Source organism: Protobothrops mucrosquamatus, unplaced genomic scaffold (genome assembly GCF_001527695.2).
Source record: "Protobothrops mucrosquamatus isolate PMUCROS unplaced genomic scaffold, P.Mucros_1.0 scaffold_210, whole genome shotgun sequence".
In the NCBI taxonomy this organism is placed as follows: Eukaryota; Metazoa; Chordata; class Lepidosauria; order Squamata; family Viperidae; genus Protobothrops; species Protobothrops mucrosquamatus.
The window spans coordinates 442915-457913 of NW_015386286.1; the positions used below are offsets into that span (position 1 = coordinate 442915).

The 14999-nt window shown below is 37.9% G+C and overlaps 1 protein-coding gene across 2 annotated transcripts in view; it reads left to right on the forward strand.

The window, feature by feature from the left end:
* The window catches only part of FAM83B (family with sequence similarity 83 member B), a 42513-nt gene extending 28374 nt beyond the window's left edge, over positions 1–14139 (forward strand). For both annotated transcript variants that reach the window (XM_015826597.1, XM_015826603.1), the window contains exons 3-5: positions 3453–3617; positions 7961–8085; positions 11378–14139. In XM_015826597.1, the coding sequence (XP_015682083.1) occupies positions 3453–3617; positions 7961–8085; positions 11378–13793 (2706 nt within the window). In that variant the 3' untranslated portion in view covers positions 13794–14139. The remainder of the gene's footprint in view (positions 1–3452; positions 3618–7960; positions 8086–11377) is intronic.
* The last annotated feature ends 860 nt before the right edge of the window (positions 14140–14999 follow it).

The window sequence follows — 14999 nt, forward strand, 5'->3', positions numbered from 1 at the left end:
TTAAAATAATGCTATTTTTGCAGCAATTTCCTGCTTTCATAAAATGCTTCATTCATTTACTCCTATCAACCACATAACAAAAATCATGGAATTGCATGACTTCATCAAGATAGTTTGTCTTAATTGTTAATCTAAAGAGCCTTCTGATACTTCAAAATGAACAATTATAGTAATGTTAGTCTTAGTCTACATTACTCTTAGTTACTAAGTATATTGTCCTTGTCAGGTGGCTAGCTTACACTGCAGTCCATGTACATGAACATCAGTTTGGGTGCCAAATTAATGATAATGAAGTCAAGTGCTTGCAAGAATTAGTTCTCAGTGATTAAAAAAAATACACTTGATGTTTTGATGCAAGAATTCAGAAATTAACTCATAGTCAGTCTCCTGCATAAAGAAGAAAGTGATTATATAATAATAGGCCAATTTAAAGTTGGTTGTGGCAGATATTTAAGCAGATTTTAAAAACCTATTTCAGTTCCACCTTTCATCAATTAGATACTTTTATGCTTGCACTTTTAAAATGTGTGAGGCATAGAAACAATTGGTAGTTTATTTATGCGTGTTTTAACTGCTTTAAACTTCAGATTATTTGATTTGTTAACAGAACCAAACTTTGGACTAAATTAAAGAATTTGGTTCCTGACAGGCATTTTACATATCTAATGAGGGTACCATATTAAGATAGTATAATGCAATTTAGATAAAACATAAAAGGTTTCCTTAGAGCTGACATTTCAATGAAATAACAGAGTGAGACAAGGTTGCATCCTGGCCTCTACATTATGTAACCTTTGCCTTGATGAACTGAAGATCACACTAAGTCAGGTTGAGGGCCATTGTCCATTATTAGCTAAAAGGAAAATTTATGCATTATTATTTATTTATTTATTTATTTAATTTAATTTATATGCCGCCCTTCTCCCGGCGGGACTCAGGGCGGCGCACAACATATTTAAAACCAAAGCATATATACAATCCCCCCCTTAAAACCGAATTAAACCAAATTTAAAGTTGTGTCTTCCAAATTCCTAAAAAACCCAGTATAAAATCCACCCTAGGTCAGGTCCGCTTGNCTGCCGCCGCCGCCAGCCGGGGCATAATACGGTAAATAAATACGAGCATGGGGATCCACGTGTGAACGAAGCCCCACTCCCCCTCCCCTTTTGCTTTCGCTCTCGAGCCGGCGCTTTTTTTTTCTTGAAATTTCCCTCTTAAAATGAAGGTGCGTGTTATACGCCTGTGCGCGTTATACGCCGATAAATACGGTAGATACTTTTATGTTTGCACTTTTAAAATGTGTGAGGCATAGAAACAATTGGTAGTTTATTTATGCGTGTTTTAACTGCTTTAAACTTCAGATTATTTGATTTGTTAACAGAACCAAACTTTGGACTAAATTAAAGAATTTGGTTCCTGACAGGCATTTTACATATCTAATGAGGGTACCATATTAAGATAGTATAATGCAATTTAGATAAAACATAAAAGGTTCCCTTAGAGCTGACATTTCAATGAAATAACAGAGTGAGACAAGGTTGCATCCTGGCCTCTACATTATGTAACCTTTGCCTTGATGAACTGAAGATCACACTAAGTCAGGTTGAGGGCCATTGTCCATTATTAGCTAAAAGGAAAATTTATGCATTATTATTTATGGATGATGCTGTTCTTTAATCTATTAAATTGGACCTAAATATTGTATTGTCAAGAAAATCTATTGCAAATTAATTATGATAAAAATAAGATTTTGGGGGAAAAGTGAAAAAGTCTGTTTGGAAAATTCAAGATCATATAATCACACAACTTGAGAATTTTTAGTTATTTGGCATTTTATTTAACCATGCTCTAACTTGGCAACATCATTGTAAGGCAAAACTTTTGAAAGCAAAATCTACTATGATGGCCTCGCTTCAGTATTTTTACTCAAAAGAAGGAAAATGTTCCTGCAGCAATAATTGTTTTTAATGCCAGAATTACATCTCAAATTTGATATGGAGTTCCCATTTGGATCACATTTACACTTGCAGGTGAATTTTTAAAGATGTTTTTGAAGTGCCCCAAGCAGTAGTCCAAGTTCAGTTAACCTCTTAGAAACTGGGCAGTGCCCTTTGATAACAAAAGTTTGGTTAAGCACTATTAAGTTTTGGTTACAAATAATATGTTTCTAAGAACAAAGAAGGATTACTTCAGGAAATCCCACACGAATCCTTTGTAGGTATGTGGCTTAAACAGGTGACTGAAATGATTAGTCAGATTGGCATTGTTCCTGATTATTTATTCTATAGGGGTATGTCATCAGCAATTCATGGTATCAGACAAAGACTATGGGATAATTCAGTACAAGAATTAATGGACAAAGCCAAAGTATTGTGTTCACCTGCAACATCTGTAATTAATCATAGATATATTTTTCAACTCCGTAAATATGTGAATAGTTTATGTTTTAAGTACATGCAGAACAGCCTTTTCAAAACCACATTAAATGTGTCACCATCAAATATGCTATGTAATCGATATCAAAAAATTCCACTTCTCAGTTTTTGTCCTATAATGGTACTGATCCTGAAACAATTGTATTGTGAATTTTATAAGATTCATCGGTAGAAAGTTATCTGCAGGATCCAATCTGGGTCGATCACTGGGACCAGAGATTTTGTCTTCCGAGCTTTTGTACTTCTGCTGGGGCCCCATCCTGAGGGAAGTTCCCTAGCAGAGTGTGTGGTGTTCTCTATGTGGTATTTGCAGTGCCTGTTGTATGTGGCTTTTTAGATGTTGATCGGGTGCGTTGATGGCTGGCTTAGTCCAAAAGCATGAATTCGAAAGCTCGGAAGACTAAAACTCTGATCCCGGTGACCAGCCCAAATTGGATCCTGGAACATTATCCTGGGACATGTATATTCACCTTCATTTGTGAAAGTTATCTGACTTATTTTAAAATTTAAGCTACGAAGAGATACTTCTAAGTATGTAAAAAATGTACTTGCAGATGTTAATCCTAAGATTACAGTGGCAACAGACAGATTTTAACCATAAAACAAGGCTTTTAGTAACAAATCAATGAGCTCAGATTTAAATCTATTATATAATATCTATTAAATATTTTACTTGATAAACTGTTTTATCCAGTGCCAAGTTTAAATAATGTTTATGTTTTTGAACTTTTGACCATAAATAAAATTGATTATTTTATGATGCTCTCTGATTTAAATGCAATTTAAATTTTATTGTAGTTTATTGCTTATTTTTGTGTGAAGCGCCTAAGAAATATTTACAGGCATATAGGTAAAGCCTCATATTAATAAATAAATAGTATCATCCTATGTGCATTATAAATAGTAATGCCCTGTGTGCAGTATCAGAGTGGGGTATTACAAGAAATTGTAATATTTTAATATCAGTTATGGTTAACATGTAAAATGGTACAACTTTCTCTTTCTTCCCTTATCTAGGTTATTGCCATAGTTATGGATATATTTACAGATGTAGATATTTTCAAAGAAATTGTAGAAGCATCCACCAGAGGAATTTCAGTCTATCTCCTACTAGACGAATCAAACTTCAGTCATTTTCTTAAGATGACAGAGAAACAAGGTTGCCAAGTTCAAAGGCTCAGGGTAAGTCTAGAAATGTAATGTTTAATATATTGGGAATTCAAACAAATGAATGAAAAGTTTACGTTCTGTTGCTTTATAATGTACAGATTATTAGAATGTTAAAGATGCATATTTCATGTTTATACTGTAATTACAAGCTCTACCTCAAAACACTTGTGAAGTAGTTTCTTTTGTTTTTGTTTTCTAAACCAGTAACTATTTTCTTCTCCCATCTTTTCTTTCCTCCACTCCTGGTCCATTTTCTCACTTATTTTCAGCTGAACGGTATATGCCTCAATGTGTACTGTTTGGTAGGCTGCGTGAGTTTATTTTGATCTCTAAAAGATGCTTTGGGGCATGTGGGAGGACATGCATAGCACCTTTCTGCAATATCATAAAGCACGGCATTGTTCCATGATATCACAAACTTGCTACTTAAAGGCCACGTGGATAGGTGTAATGTTTCGTTCCTGCACACTCTGATGCAAGATTGAATCTGAAATGCTGGACAGCCTTAAAATTTTGTGTGAAAGTTTGCTTACTGAAAAAAAGGAAACCTTTCCTTGTCCTCAAGATACTACAAATTATGGTCTGCTGTGAATTAGAAAACAATGAAAAACCAAAGCCATGTAACAAAGAGAAGAGTGGGGGGAAAGAAATATGGGAACAAGTCTTGCTAACAACTACCATGGGACTAAGAGGTTTTTTTTGGGGGGGGGTTGCTTCAATAGGATTGTTTTTTCTCAAAAAGAAAAGTTCTAAAACGGTTCATTTTCAAAATGTTTTCCAATTAAGCTGATGAATCTGACAATCCAAATATTTTGGCAAGTACTGACATGCTAGCTTTAACTGTGTACTAGTTGCTTAATAATAAATGGGTCATACGGAGATAATGAAGTTTCAAACGCATGAGATGTTTTATTATTGATTATAGATTATAATAGTGATATGATTACTACTGGAAATTGTGTGCTTTTACGTTACTGTACTATTATTAATTTCTAGCTTTTTTTCCCAGTGACAAGATTACAGTCTGATCCTATGCACCACTAGGAAGGAAGAGTAATACTGTGTACACTACTGCTGCTACTATTACTTTTAGTAGTAATAAAAATAATCACATTTCTAAAGTCCATTTTATTGATGTCAGTGAGGTTGCGTAGGATACCAATGTTAATATTTTGCATTTTCAGTTACAGCTCATTATTTTATGCCAACCTAAAGTTGATAACACATATTCTGTGTTATATAATTATATTATTTAACAGCAGTATCTGCAAAACATTCCAAAAGGAAATATTCCAGTTCATGTTACATATCAAATGTGTAGTGGTCTCAGTTGTTGTTTTCCAAAGTATGGTAAGAAGATGATTAAAAATGATACACAGAAGATAATTTATATTCTATTTCAGTGGTGGCGAACCTATGGCACGGGTGCCAGAGGCGGCACACGGAGCCCTCTCTGTGGGCACGCGCGCCGTCGCCCCAGTCCCAGGCCTTCAGCTGGGTTTTATAAAACCTTTTCGCTTTAGGCCTCCACCGCCGTGTGTACACACAAAAAAAAGGTTCAATCAGTCAATTTCAACTTCTCGCGGAAAAAAAAAGATCTTGCAAAGTTGGAATTGATTGATTGAACTTTTTAGTCCCACCCAGTCTGCCGTTACCACCGCAGCCACGCCCAGCCAATGGGCCACGCCCACCCGGCACCCGACGATGCATAAGTGGGTTTTGGGTTGCAGTTTGCGCACTCGGTCTCTAAAAGGTTTGCCATCACTGTTCTATTTGGAGTAGTTTCACATGTGGTAAGTGATGACTGAGCAAACCTATCAGATTATGGAACTTTTAAAAAAGTCCATCATATATTGAAATGTAAATTCTTCTTCTACTATGAGTTCTTCCATCTTTTATACTCTATTGCAAGTCAGTTTTGTTGCTTTGCTATTCAGAGTTAAGAGTTTTCACTGGCTGATGGAAGGCTTTAATGAAATGCGTAGAAAGTTAGGGAATCAACTTCCTGAGGAGGTGTAAGTTCATTTTTTTCTAAACTGCCATTTGGAAGCAGCAAATATACATTTCTCCCACAAAACATACAATTAGTTTTGTTGTTTGGCTTTTGTTGCCTTTGTTGTGGTTGTTCATTTTTATATTATTATGGTTATTTTTATTCAAGGTATCACAAAGGAGCTTGAGAACTATTAAAATAAATTATAACAAATACCACTTTATATACATAAATACATATATAAATTATAACAAATACCCAAAATGCACTAAAAGGACCAACAATGTCTGAAAACCTTCACAAAATAGCTATAGCTGGAATAATTATGCTAGTTTCATATGTGTGAATTGTCCGATAGTCAAAGGATTATACCACACTGCCTTAGTGAGTCAGAGTGAATATATTAAATTGGTAGAGAAGTAGAAACAGTGATAAAATGTCCTCTCTCTGGGCTACCATTGTTATTGCTTTATCATCATATATGGGGAAGGAGTGGCAGAAACCAATATTTTTATGGAATGGTAAACAAAAATATCCACTGGTGTTGCCATTCTACAGCCATTGCATTCTAGGATATCCACAGGATAAACTCTTATGTGGTGGCCGTTGAATCTGCAATGCAAGATCTTAATGGAAGCTGCAATTGAGATCATTGGATATGTTTGATTTCTGAATTTCCAGAATGCAGTCCAAGTTTTGATGGGAGAGAGTTTCCTTGGAGTTCTCTGTGGCTATTCAGGGGTTATTAAATCAGTCTACCCCAGGCACTTGATGGATCCAGATCAGTTTCAGAGAGAGAACTTGAAGTTAGTTCTGAAGCTTTACTTCATGGCTTGACTGATTCATGCTGGGATGGAGCAGGTGATGGCAACTTTGGATTGGGATGCTCCTATACAGATACTGTGTTTGTGTAGATTGTGTAGGGCTTTGTGATTTTTGAAGGAAGTCCTAGAGATAAAACAGCACAAGAGATGTTCAAAGTGTCCCTGGAGGAAAACAAAGAGTAAATTCAATCAAGCACACATAGGAGCCTTTATTAAAGAGTATTTTGTGACAATAAAAGCAGCAGCATGTATTTATATTTCCATTCTTACTGCATCTGCAGATCATTGACTAGTAGCCTTCTTTAAGGCGGCTTGATCCCTCCTAGGTAAGGAGGAGCCAGGGCAACCTTTGCAAGGTCACTATGAGAATTGAATTGTTGGATAAAGTCACTCAGAGTTGGCTCTGGCTGTTCAGAACCCATGGAGTTGCCTGAGATACGATCTTGCTAGGTTAGCTGGGAAGAACTTGAGCCTGTCAGTTCTTGGGACAGAGAACTTGTGGCTCGGAGTTCTGCCATCTATGTTCTAGACTTTTATTTCTCTAGATTGACTAGGGCCTCCCAGAAGATGACATGTAGGTAGATGCATGTGATGGTGAATGCTTTTTTGAGTGAGGGGACGTTCCACCCGCTTTGAAGAATGTCCATAATATTTGCCCTTTCAAGAATTTTTGTCATCTTTGTGGCCAATTTCAGTTGGTGTTAACAGGGTATCAGTGAGATTGAGCTAACAGTTCCTCAATTATGGGGTACCACAAGGCTCGATGCTCTCACCTTCTGTTTCACATCTACATGAAACCACTATATGAGGTCATCTGTCAGTTTGGGGTCAAGTATCAACATGAAACCCAATTAGGCATCTTGGTCCTGGGCTACCCAAGTGGTGCTATCTAAGTCTTGTCCCCATGCCTGGAGGCTGTGCAGGTTGGGGCCCTGGAGGAGCCCGAAGGAAGCAGATTATTTAGATTCTTTTCAGTCAGGTTTCAAGATGGATTATAGTACTGAGATGGCATTGATCGTACTTTTTGATGACCTATGCTGGCCTTGGAATGGGGATCATTTATATCTTTATATCCATCTTAACTGAATAAGCATCATTCCTCGCGATGGAAAATTAAATAAAAGTTAGGATTAGAAGGAATCATAGTTGATCTATGCTACCAGCATTACTGTGTAACGCCGTGGTTGCTAGATTTCTCACATCTGTCTAAAAGATTATATATGGAAACCATTTTCTGCATGCACACACTGCTGGTTAAATGAATATTAAAATAATTTGTAATAAGAACTTAAAATAATCTGTATTCCTAAACTCGCTCACTAGGCAATACATTTTACTGAACTCATTTAAAGATGTCTTAGGAAAAGAAAATACATGTCTAAGTGTGTAATGGATTCCTAAAATGCAATTTTATGCATACCTGCTCAGTATTAAGCCTCTGGGGAGTTACTTCTAAGTAAATACATTTTGCATTGGGATGCAACTTCAGTAATACAACATTCGAGTTTTTTTATGTTATGTTTTGCCTTCTTTTGCAGAACATGAGAGTACGTACTGTACAAGGGCAAGATTATTTCTCCAAGTCAGGGGCAAAATTTCATGGAAAAATGGAGCAAAAGTTCCTTCTTGTTGACTGTAAGAAAGTTATGTATGGTACCTATAGGTAAGAATCTATACACTTATCTGTTATCGGTATAAATGAAAATACTATATTTCTTTCTGTTATTCTGCTTGAGGATAATACCACTTCTGTCAGTTAAAAGCTACCCAAGCAATAGTGTAGCATGTTGAGGATAAGGACAGGATTTATTTGGGATGTAAGTTTCAGGGCTTAAAGACTGTAATGAGTGAACCGTTGGCTTTTCTTGGGGGAGGGAAGGGAAGTCATATTGTGAGTTCCTTGGTGCTCTCTGAACTGGGTTGTTTTCTTACAGGTTTCATTACCCAACAAGTACCATCAGAGCTAGAAAGCAATGGATGTTGCTCTCTGTTTATATACAGATGGCTTGCCCTGTCAGTGTTGGTGATGAAGTAGTAGTGAGGAAGTTACCTAGTTGGGTAATGAAATTCAAGAAAACAGCCAAGCTCAGAGAGTACCAAGGACCCACAGTTCAACTCTGAACTACAAATATCCTCTTCTGTTGGAGGTCAGATTGATGAAATTAGCAGTGCAGTGTCACAACACAAATCCTACCCTTTTTACCCTCTCACCCCAATCTAGTAGTATCATCCATATGCCTATACCCATTCTGTCCTTAAGAGGTAGGGCGGTTGGGGGTATGTGTGAGACCGAAGAATTAAAATCAAATTCTGACATGTTTTGCCACACGTATTTCAATTTTTTTACACAGCTATGAAGTTTGCTGTGTATTTTAAGGCAAGTAGTCTTTTTGCCTAATGTAATATTTCTGTTTAATAGGTGATAATTCATAGATGGTAAATGATAACAATACCTGTGAATCTAATTAGCGGGCATTGTTTAGAAAGTTCAGAGTGGCTGTCCTGGGATATTTTACTTTCCAATGGCAGAACTGATCAAGTGCATTATCTATTTTTCTTTAATGGTGGCTCAGCATTTGATGTCCGCAGTTTATTTGTTTAATCCTGTACTTGTCATCTGGAACTATTTTGAAGAAGGAACTTCATATACATAAGGAGCAAACTATAAATGAATAATATATATGGTACCTTTGAGTTGGCCTTGACCTCTGGCAACTGCTTGGACATGTCCCTGTAGTTATTTTAGCAACATTTTTGAAGGCAGTTTGCCATTATCTTATTTTTAGGGCTGAGAGAAAGGACTGGCCCAAAGTCATCCTGCTGGGGTAGGAGTGTGTGTTTTCACTATAGTCTGGTCTTTAGAGTGATTCCCAGAAGATTGTACAGATTAATCAAAGAGAAACTGTCCCCCCTCAGGATCCTAGTCCAGTGGTGGCGAACCTATGGCGCTCAGAGCCCTCTCTGTGGGCACGTGCGCCGTTGCCCCAGCAGAGTTCGCCAGAGTAGCGAGCATGTGGCGTTTAGAAGCGACAGGGCAGGAAGTGAGCGAGCAAGCGGCGTTGGCCCCCCGGGGATGCCCCAGAGATGGCAAGGGACTGGCCCCGGCCACACTCACCCAGTCTTCTGTGACCACTGCAGCCACACCCACCCAGTGGGCCACGCCCCCTCCCCCCGAGGGCACCACAATGCTGATGCAGCCCTGGCACTTTGCGATAAATAAGCGGGTTTTGGGTCGCAATTTGGGCACTCGGTCTCTAAAAGATTCGCCATCACTGTCCTAGTCTAATGAGGAAAAGGAATAAAAAGATAAAAGAAAAACAGTAAAAAACAAACCTTCCTGTTATTTAATTCCATTGTTCCATGTCCCACATTCTGAAACTGAACATGTTTTAGCTTTCTATGTAATATTGTTCCAGGTATTTCCAGGCTGCTTTTATATCCCTTCCATTGCCTTAGCTCAAAGCCAAAGGCACATTTATTCCATCTATAATGCAGCTCAAAGGAATTTATTATTTTTGTAATACCATACAAGGATCCTTTGATAATACTTTGTGCAAATGGGAATAATTAAAACATTAAAAGGAGAAATAAGTTTATGTCAGTGTTATATAATTATCATTATATCAATATCATGCCCCCAAGTTTAGATTGGTCCCAACATTGCTGGCCTTTTCAAAAGCATTGAAGACCTAGATGTGTTCCTGAGTAGGAGGGTTGTGAGGTTGTTGTTTGATTTGTTATAGATTGTTTTTTATCTTGGTATTTATTATATATATATTAGTTTTTGTGCTCTTAATGTATTTTCTTATGTTGTTAACTCTGGGTAGAGATGGGGAGCCATGTATTTTTTCAGATCTGTCATTCTTAATTTGCTGTTGTTTTTGAAACATTTCTATATGGCAGAGACACAGTAGCATCTGAGGGATTTAAAAGTCAATATAGCTGTCACAGGAAAGGGATTGGGGGGGATGCATTCTTACTACACTGTGGAAAGAGCTCAGAAGTCAGAGAGGAAGAAGGGCCGGCCAGCTAGCTCAGGGGTCTACAAACTTAGCAACTTTAAACCTGTGGACTTCAACACCAGCCATGATGGCTGAGGAATTCTGGGAGTTGAAGTCCACAAGTCTTAAAAGTGCCAAGTTTGAAGACCCCTGAGCTAGCTGGTAGTGGTGCATATTAATAAACATGGATAAATTCATCATACATTTGTCAGTGCAAAGGGAAAGTGATTCAGCAAAGGAACAGCCACCGAAGAAATTAAAACTGGTACTTTTTTCCTTTTTTTCTACAGTTTGTAATAATTTTATTAGATTATAGAATAAAATACAAAAATACAAAAGCAAATAGTAGGACACAGTGGGGAGGAAAAAGGGGGGGAAAGTGAGGGGGAGAAGGGAAAAAGAGCAGACTTCCTCTGTTGCAGTAGAAGGAAGCATTAACATTGAACCTCAACCTTTTTACTTTTCCATAATATTATAAAATAGCCATTTCTATAACAACAAATGAATCAAATCAGTAAAACCCAAAATCCCCTCCCCTTTTTTTTTAGTCATCAAGTTTTTGACACGTTGCTAAGCACTGGTGGTACTCAAATATTGACATGTCCTAAAAGTGGTACAATCTGTGAAAAGGTTCAAAAGCCCTGCTTTAGAGTACTTGAAATATATTATCTCTGAATGATCATTATATCCATTGTACATTCCATATTTTTATCAACATGATTTTTTTCATGTTAACATCTGAACTATATTTTAGCCTCTTGTTTTATCAGGAATATCATTTTCCCAGGGAGATTTTCAGATTGCTCTTTTGGGTTCTTTCATAACTTTCCTTTGGAGATTTTGACTTCTGAATGTAGTAGTTACAAAACAAAACCATGTCACAAATACATCACAAACGTTTTTATCTATTCCTGATTTAAATGGTTAATTATCTTTTTTTTTTTTTACTTTCAGCTTTATGTGGTCATTTGAAAAAGCCAATCTCAGTATGGTCCAGATAATCACAGGACAGCTTGTTGAATCCTTTGATGAAGAATTTAGGACACTGTATGCCCGTTCTTCTGTTCCCAGTTCATTTGCTCCAGAATTAGTTAGAATCAATAGCTGCCGAGCCCTCTGGGAAAATGAAGCCTACCAGCACTCACGTTCTTCTTTAGCTTCCATTTCTAGTCAGCATAACTTTTCCGCGTGGCAAGACAAAGTTCATAATTTTGATCCCACCGTTCTGAAGACACGAGGTACTGCTAGATACGGAATAAATGAAAATGACCAGTTCAATCCTAGAAACCATCTACTTCACAAACCCCAATTTGCACCGGGTTTCCATATGCAGAATAGGATACAGCAATATCAGCCCAATGAAGTAAATGAACATTGGAAAAGGCACAGTTACGCAGGGGAGAAGCCAGAAAGGACTCCTTATTTGATGCTCAATAGAACAACTAATCGAGCAAATAATCCATCCAACCTTTGGAGAGTACCATCTGATAGTCTCAGTATTGTGTCTTCATTGCACGGAAGCCATACCAATCACAAGGTGCCAGAACAGAGCTTAGCTGACCGATTTCCACAGCCAAAGCTCAATATTGCAGACAGGAACTCAATTGTACGGAGATCTTTCAATGGCACTGACAATCATATCCGTTTTCTCCAGCAGAGAATGCCAACCCTTGAGCGCACCACCAAATCTTTTCTACGTAACTGGCGCATTGAGTCATATTTAAACGATCAGTCAGATTTCCCTGTGGATTCAAACGGTTCAGGGGTAGGAGATAGGCCTGAGAGTTATGATGCAGCAGATAATATCAAGGCGCACGCCCTTTATGCCCATTCTCGGCTTCGCTCCTCATTTGTTTTCAAGCCCACACTGCCAGAACAGAAAGAAGTAAACAGCTGTGCAAGTTCTTCCAATTCAACGATCATTGGTTCAGAAGGCAGTGAAACACCTAAGGCAACCCCCAATCATATCCTTAAACAGAAAGATGAAACTGATGACGCTAAAGCTGAACCAAGCCCTAACATCCCACTGGAGCCTGATATAGTAAAAAATCATAACTTGCAGATTTCAGAAGATATAAAACCAAGCGCAGCACTACCTGTTGCTAAGGAGAAACCTCCTTATCTGTATTCATCTCTAAACAGAAGCAAGCCAGGAGAATTTCAAAAGAATCATCAAAATGAAAATATATTGAAAAGGCGAAGTTTTCCTATGTTTGATCATTCAAATTCTACTATGGGTCAGGGAGACAGCAAAGAGGCATCCAGTTATGTCTACAGTACATTAAATAGGAATAGATTTAAGCATCCAAAGCCACCTCTAGAGGATATCTGTAAAAACTTGAAAAGCTTACACAATGTGGAAAATCATGTGTCGGATAAGGATAAAAACCATGGAGTCGAACCAAAAGGCTCACCTACTGCCAAGGTTGTTTCTTTAGCTGCACTAGTTGAATCTAGCAAAGAAGAACCTAATAAAGATGCCTCATCAAAGAAAGAAAATAAGAATTCCCCAAATTTCCTGAAAAAGGGATCACAGAAACTAAGATCTTTGTTGAATCTTACACCAGAAAAGAAGGAAAACTTGTCCAAAAACAAAAGTCCTGCTTTTTATAGAATGTGTAGCAGTTCTGACACTCTGACATCAGAATGTGACGAAAATCAAAAGCCCAAAACCTCTGAAACAAAGACGGATTGTTCTCCAAGAAGGAAAAGAACCTCCTCCTCAAATTCACAAGGAAGCCTACATAAGAGTAAAGAAGATATTGCCATCGGGCCTAAATCTCCCAAGCCTCCGAAATCTCCCAAGGCCCCAAAGTCTCCCAAGGCCCCAAAGTCTCCCAAACCTCCAAAAGCGCCATCTGATGAAAATGCTAAAAGAGGTCCTACTGTGAAACCCTTGGAAAGCATCCTGCTAGAAGTGCCTCCTGGCGACCCATCTGCCCCCAGATTTAACACAGAACAAATTCAGTACCAAGATGTCAGAGAGTTGCGTGCCAATGCAATTCGTGAACGAGTAGCCGTGCCTGCTCCTCCAGCAATCCCTCCGCAAAGGATGGGTGGCCCAAGCTCTCGCCTGCCCAGCCCAAAGCCTCACGAGGAGCTAATGAGGCCTCGCTTCAACGAAAGGCGGGTTTACAGTCGCTTTGAACCATTCTGCAACATGGAAAACTCAGCTCAGCCAGTGAGCAACGCAACCAAAGCCAGCGGTCATTTGCCAGAGGGAAATAGCAAGATCACCCATAATAATTATGGAAGGAGCAATCAGGTGCTTAGTTACAATCCTGGTTTATATCACCCATTGCATCCAAACGAAAACAAGTTTCGAGGAATTATGCAAAAGTTTGGGAATTTTTTGTATAAAAACAAGTGAAACCTGGGTAGGGGGGGTCTTTTAAAAACCCTTCATTGTTGTAAATATCTAACAAATTAGACTGATGGGCAGCTTTCATAAAGCTTAACGGTAATATTATTGCAGAGCACTGCCATATATGTATATAATAATCATTCCAAAACATTGGCTGGATGGAAGTTTTGGAATTGGGTTTTTATGTATTTGTACATTAAATTTGAGATTTGCTCAAATTCATTTCGATGCTGCGTATTTGAAAAAATAAAAAAAATGACATAACAAGCCAAAGAAAATATTTGAACTCCAGTCATAACAAGACCACTTATTTCACAATAACTCTCCCTTTTTCATAATAAATCCTCATTTGTTACTCATCACATTTGCTTTTCAGTTTTTCCTTCTCAAAAGGAAATACGTAACATTGTACATAATATATTATTTTTTGTATTGGAAGTGCAGAATTATTCTCTACTTAGCTCAAATTTTCAGTAGCAACCACATGTACACCATGTGCAAACTCACCAATTATGGATTAGTTTTATCTTATGAATCAAGCCACCATGACTTTTTCCATAAATCATTAAAAATATGCCTTAATATTTTATGTAAATGCTGACAGGTGCTCAAAAAATTGTCATGGCCTTGCCATTTTATCTCTTCTTTCATGTATATTCCCTATTTCCTGATGCTCTCTAACCATAGTTGCCACTTTGGGAACTAATAACTTCTAATGCAGGGGTGTCAAACTGCCAACCCGTGGGCCAGACGCGTCATCGGGAAACCATGCCCAACCCATTGCCGGCAATGGCGAAAAAGCTCCGATACATTGCACGACGTCACGTGACATTGCAAGTTTGACATGTCTGTTCTAATGCCTCACAATATGGCTTTCAAGTTTCAAACAAGTTAAGCACAATTGGTCATTTTACACATCACCACTAAACTAGTGTTAGGAAAATAGGAAGTTAGGAAAGAAATCCACATGCAAAGAGGAAGTAACTTCCAGCTCATCTCCAAACAAGATTCTTAGGCTTAGACAATTGTTTTATTAAATCTGGATATGGTGCAACATATTTAATTATTCTCGTTGCCTTTTCCGTGTTTATGTAAAATATTTTATGTAATGAAAGGCAGAGTTGTTTTATCTTCTACAATCCCATAGTCATAAGACACGTATGCCACTTGTAATGGATGACCCAAGACCTCTGTCTTAATGAACTAGTGATG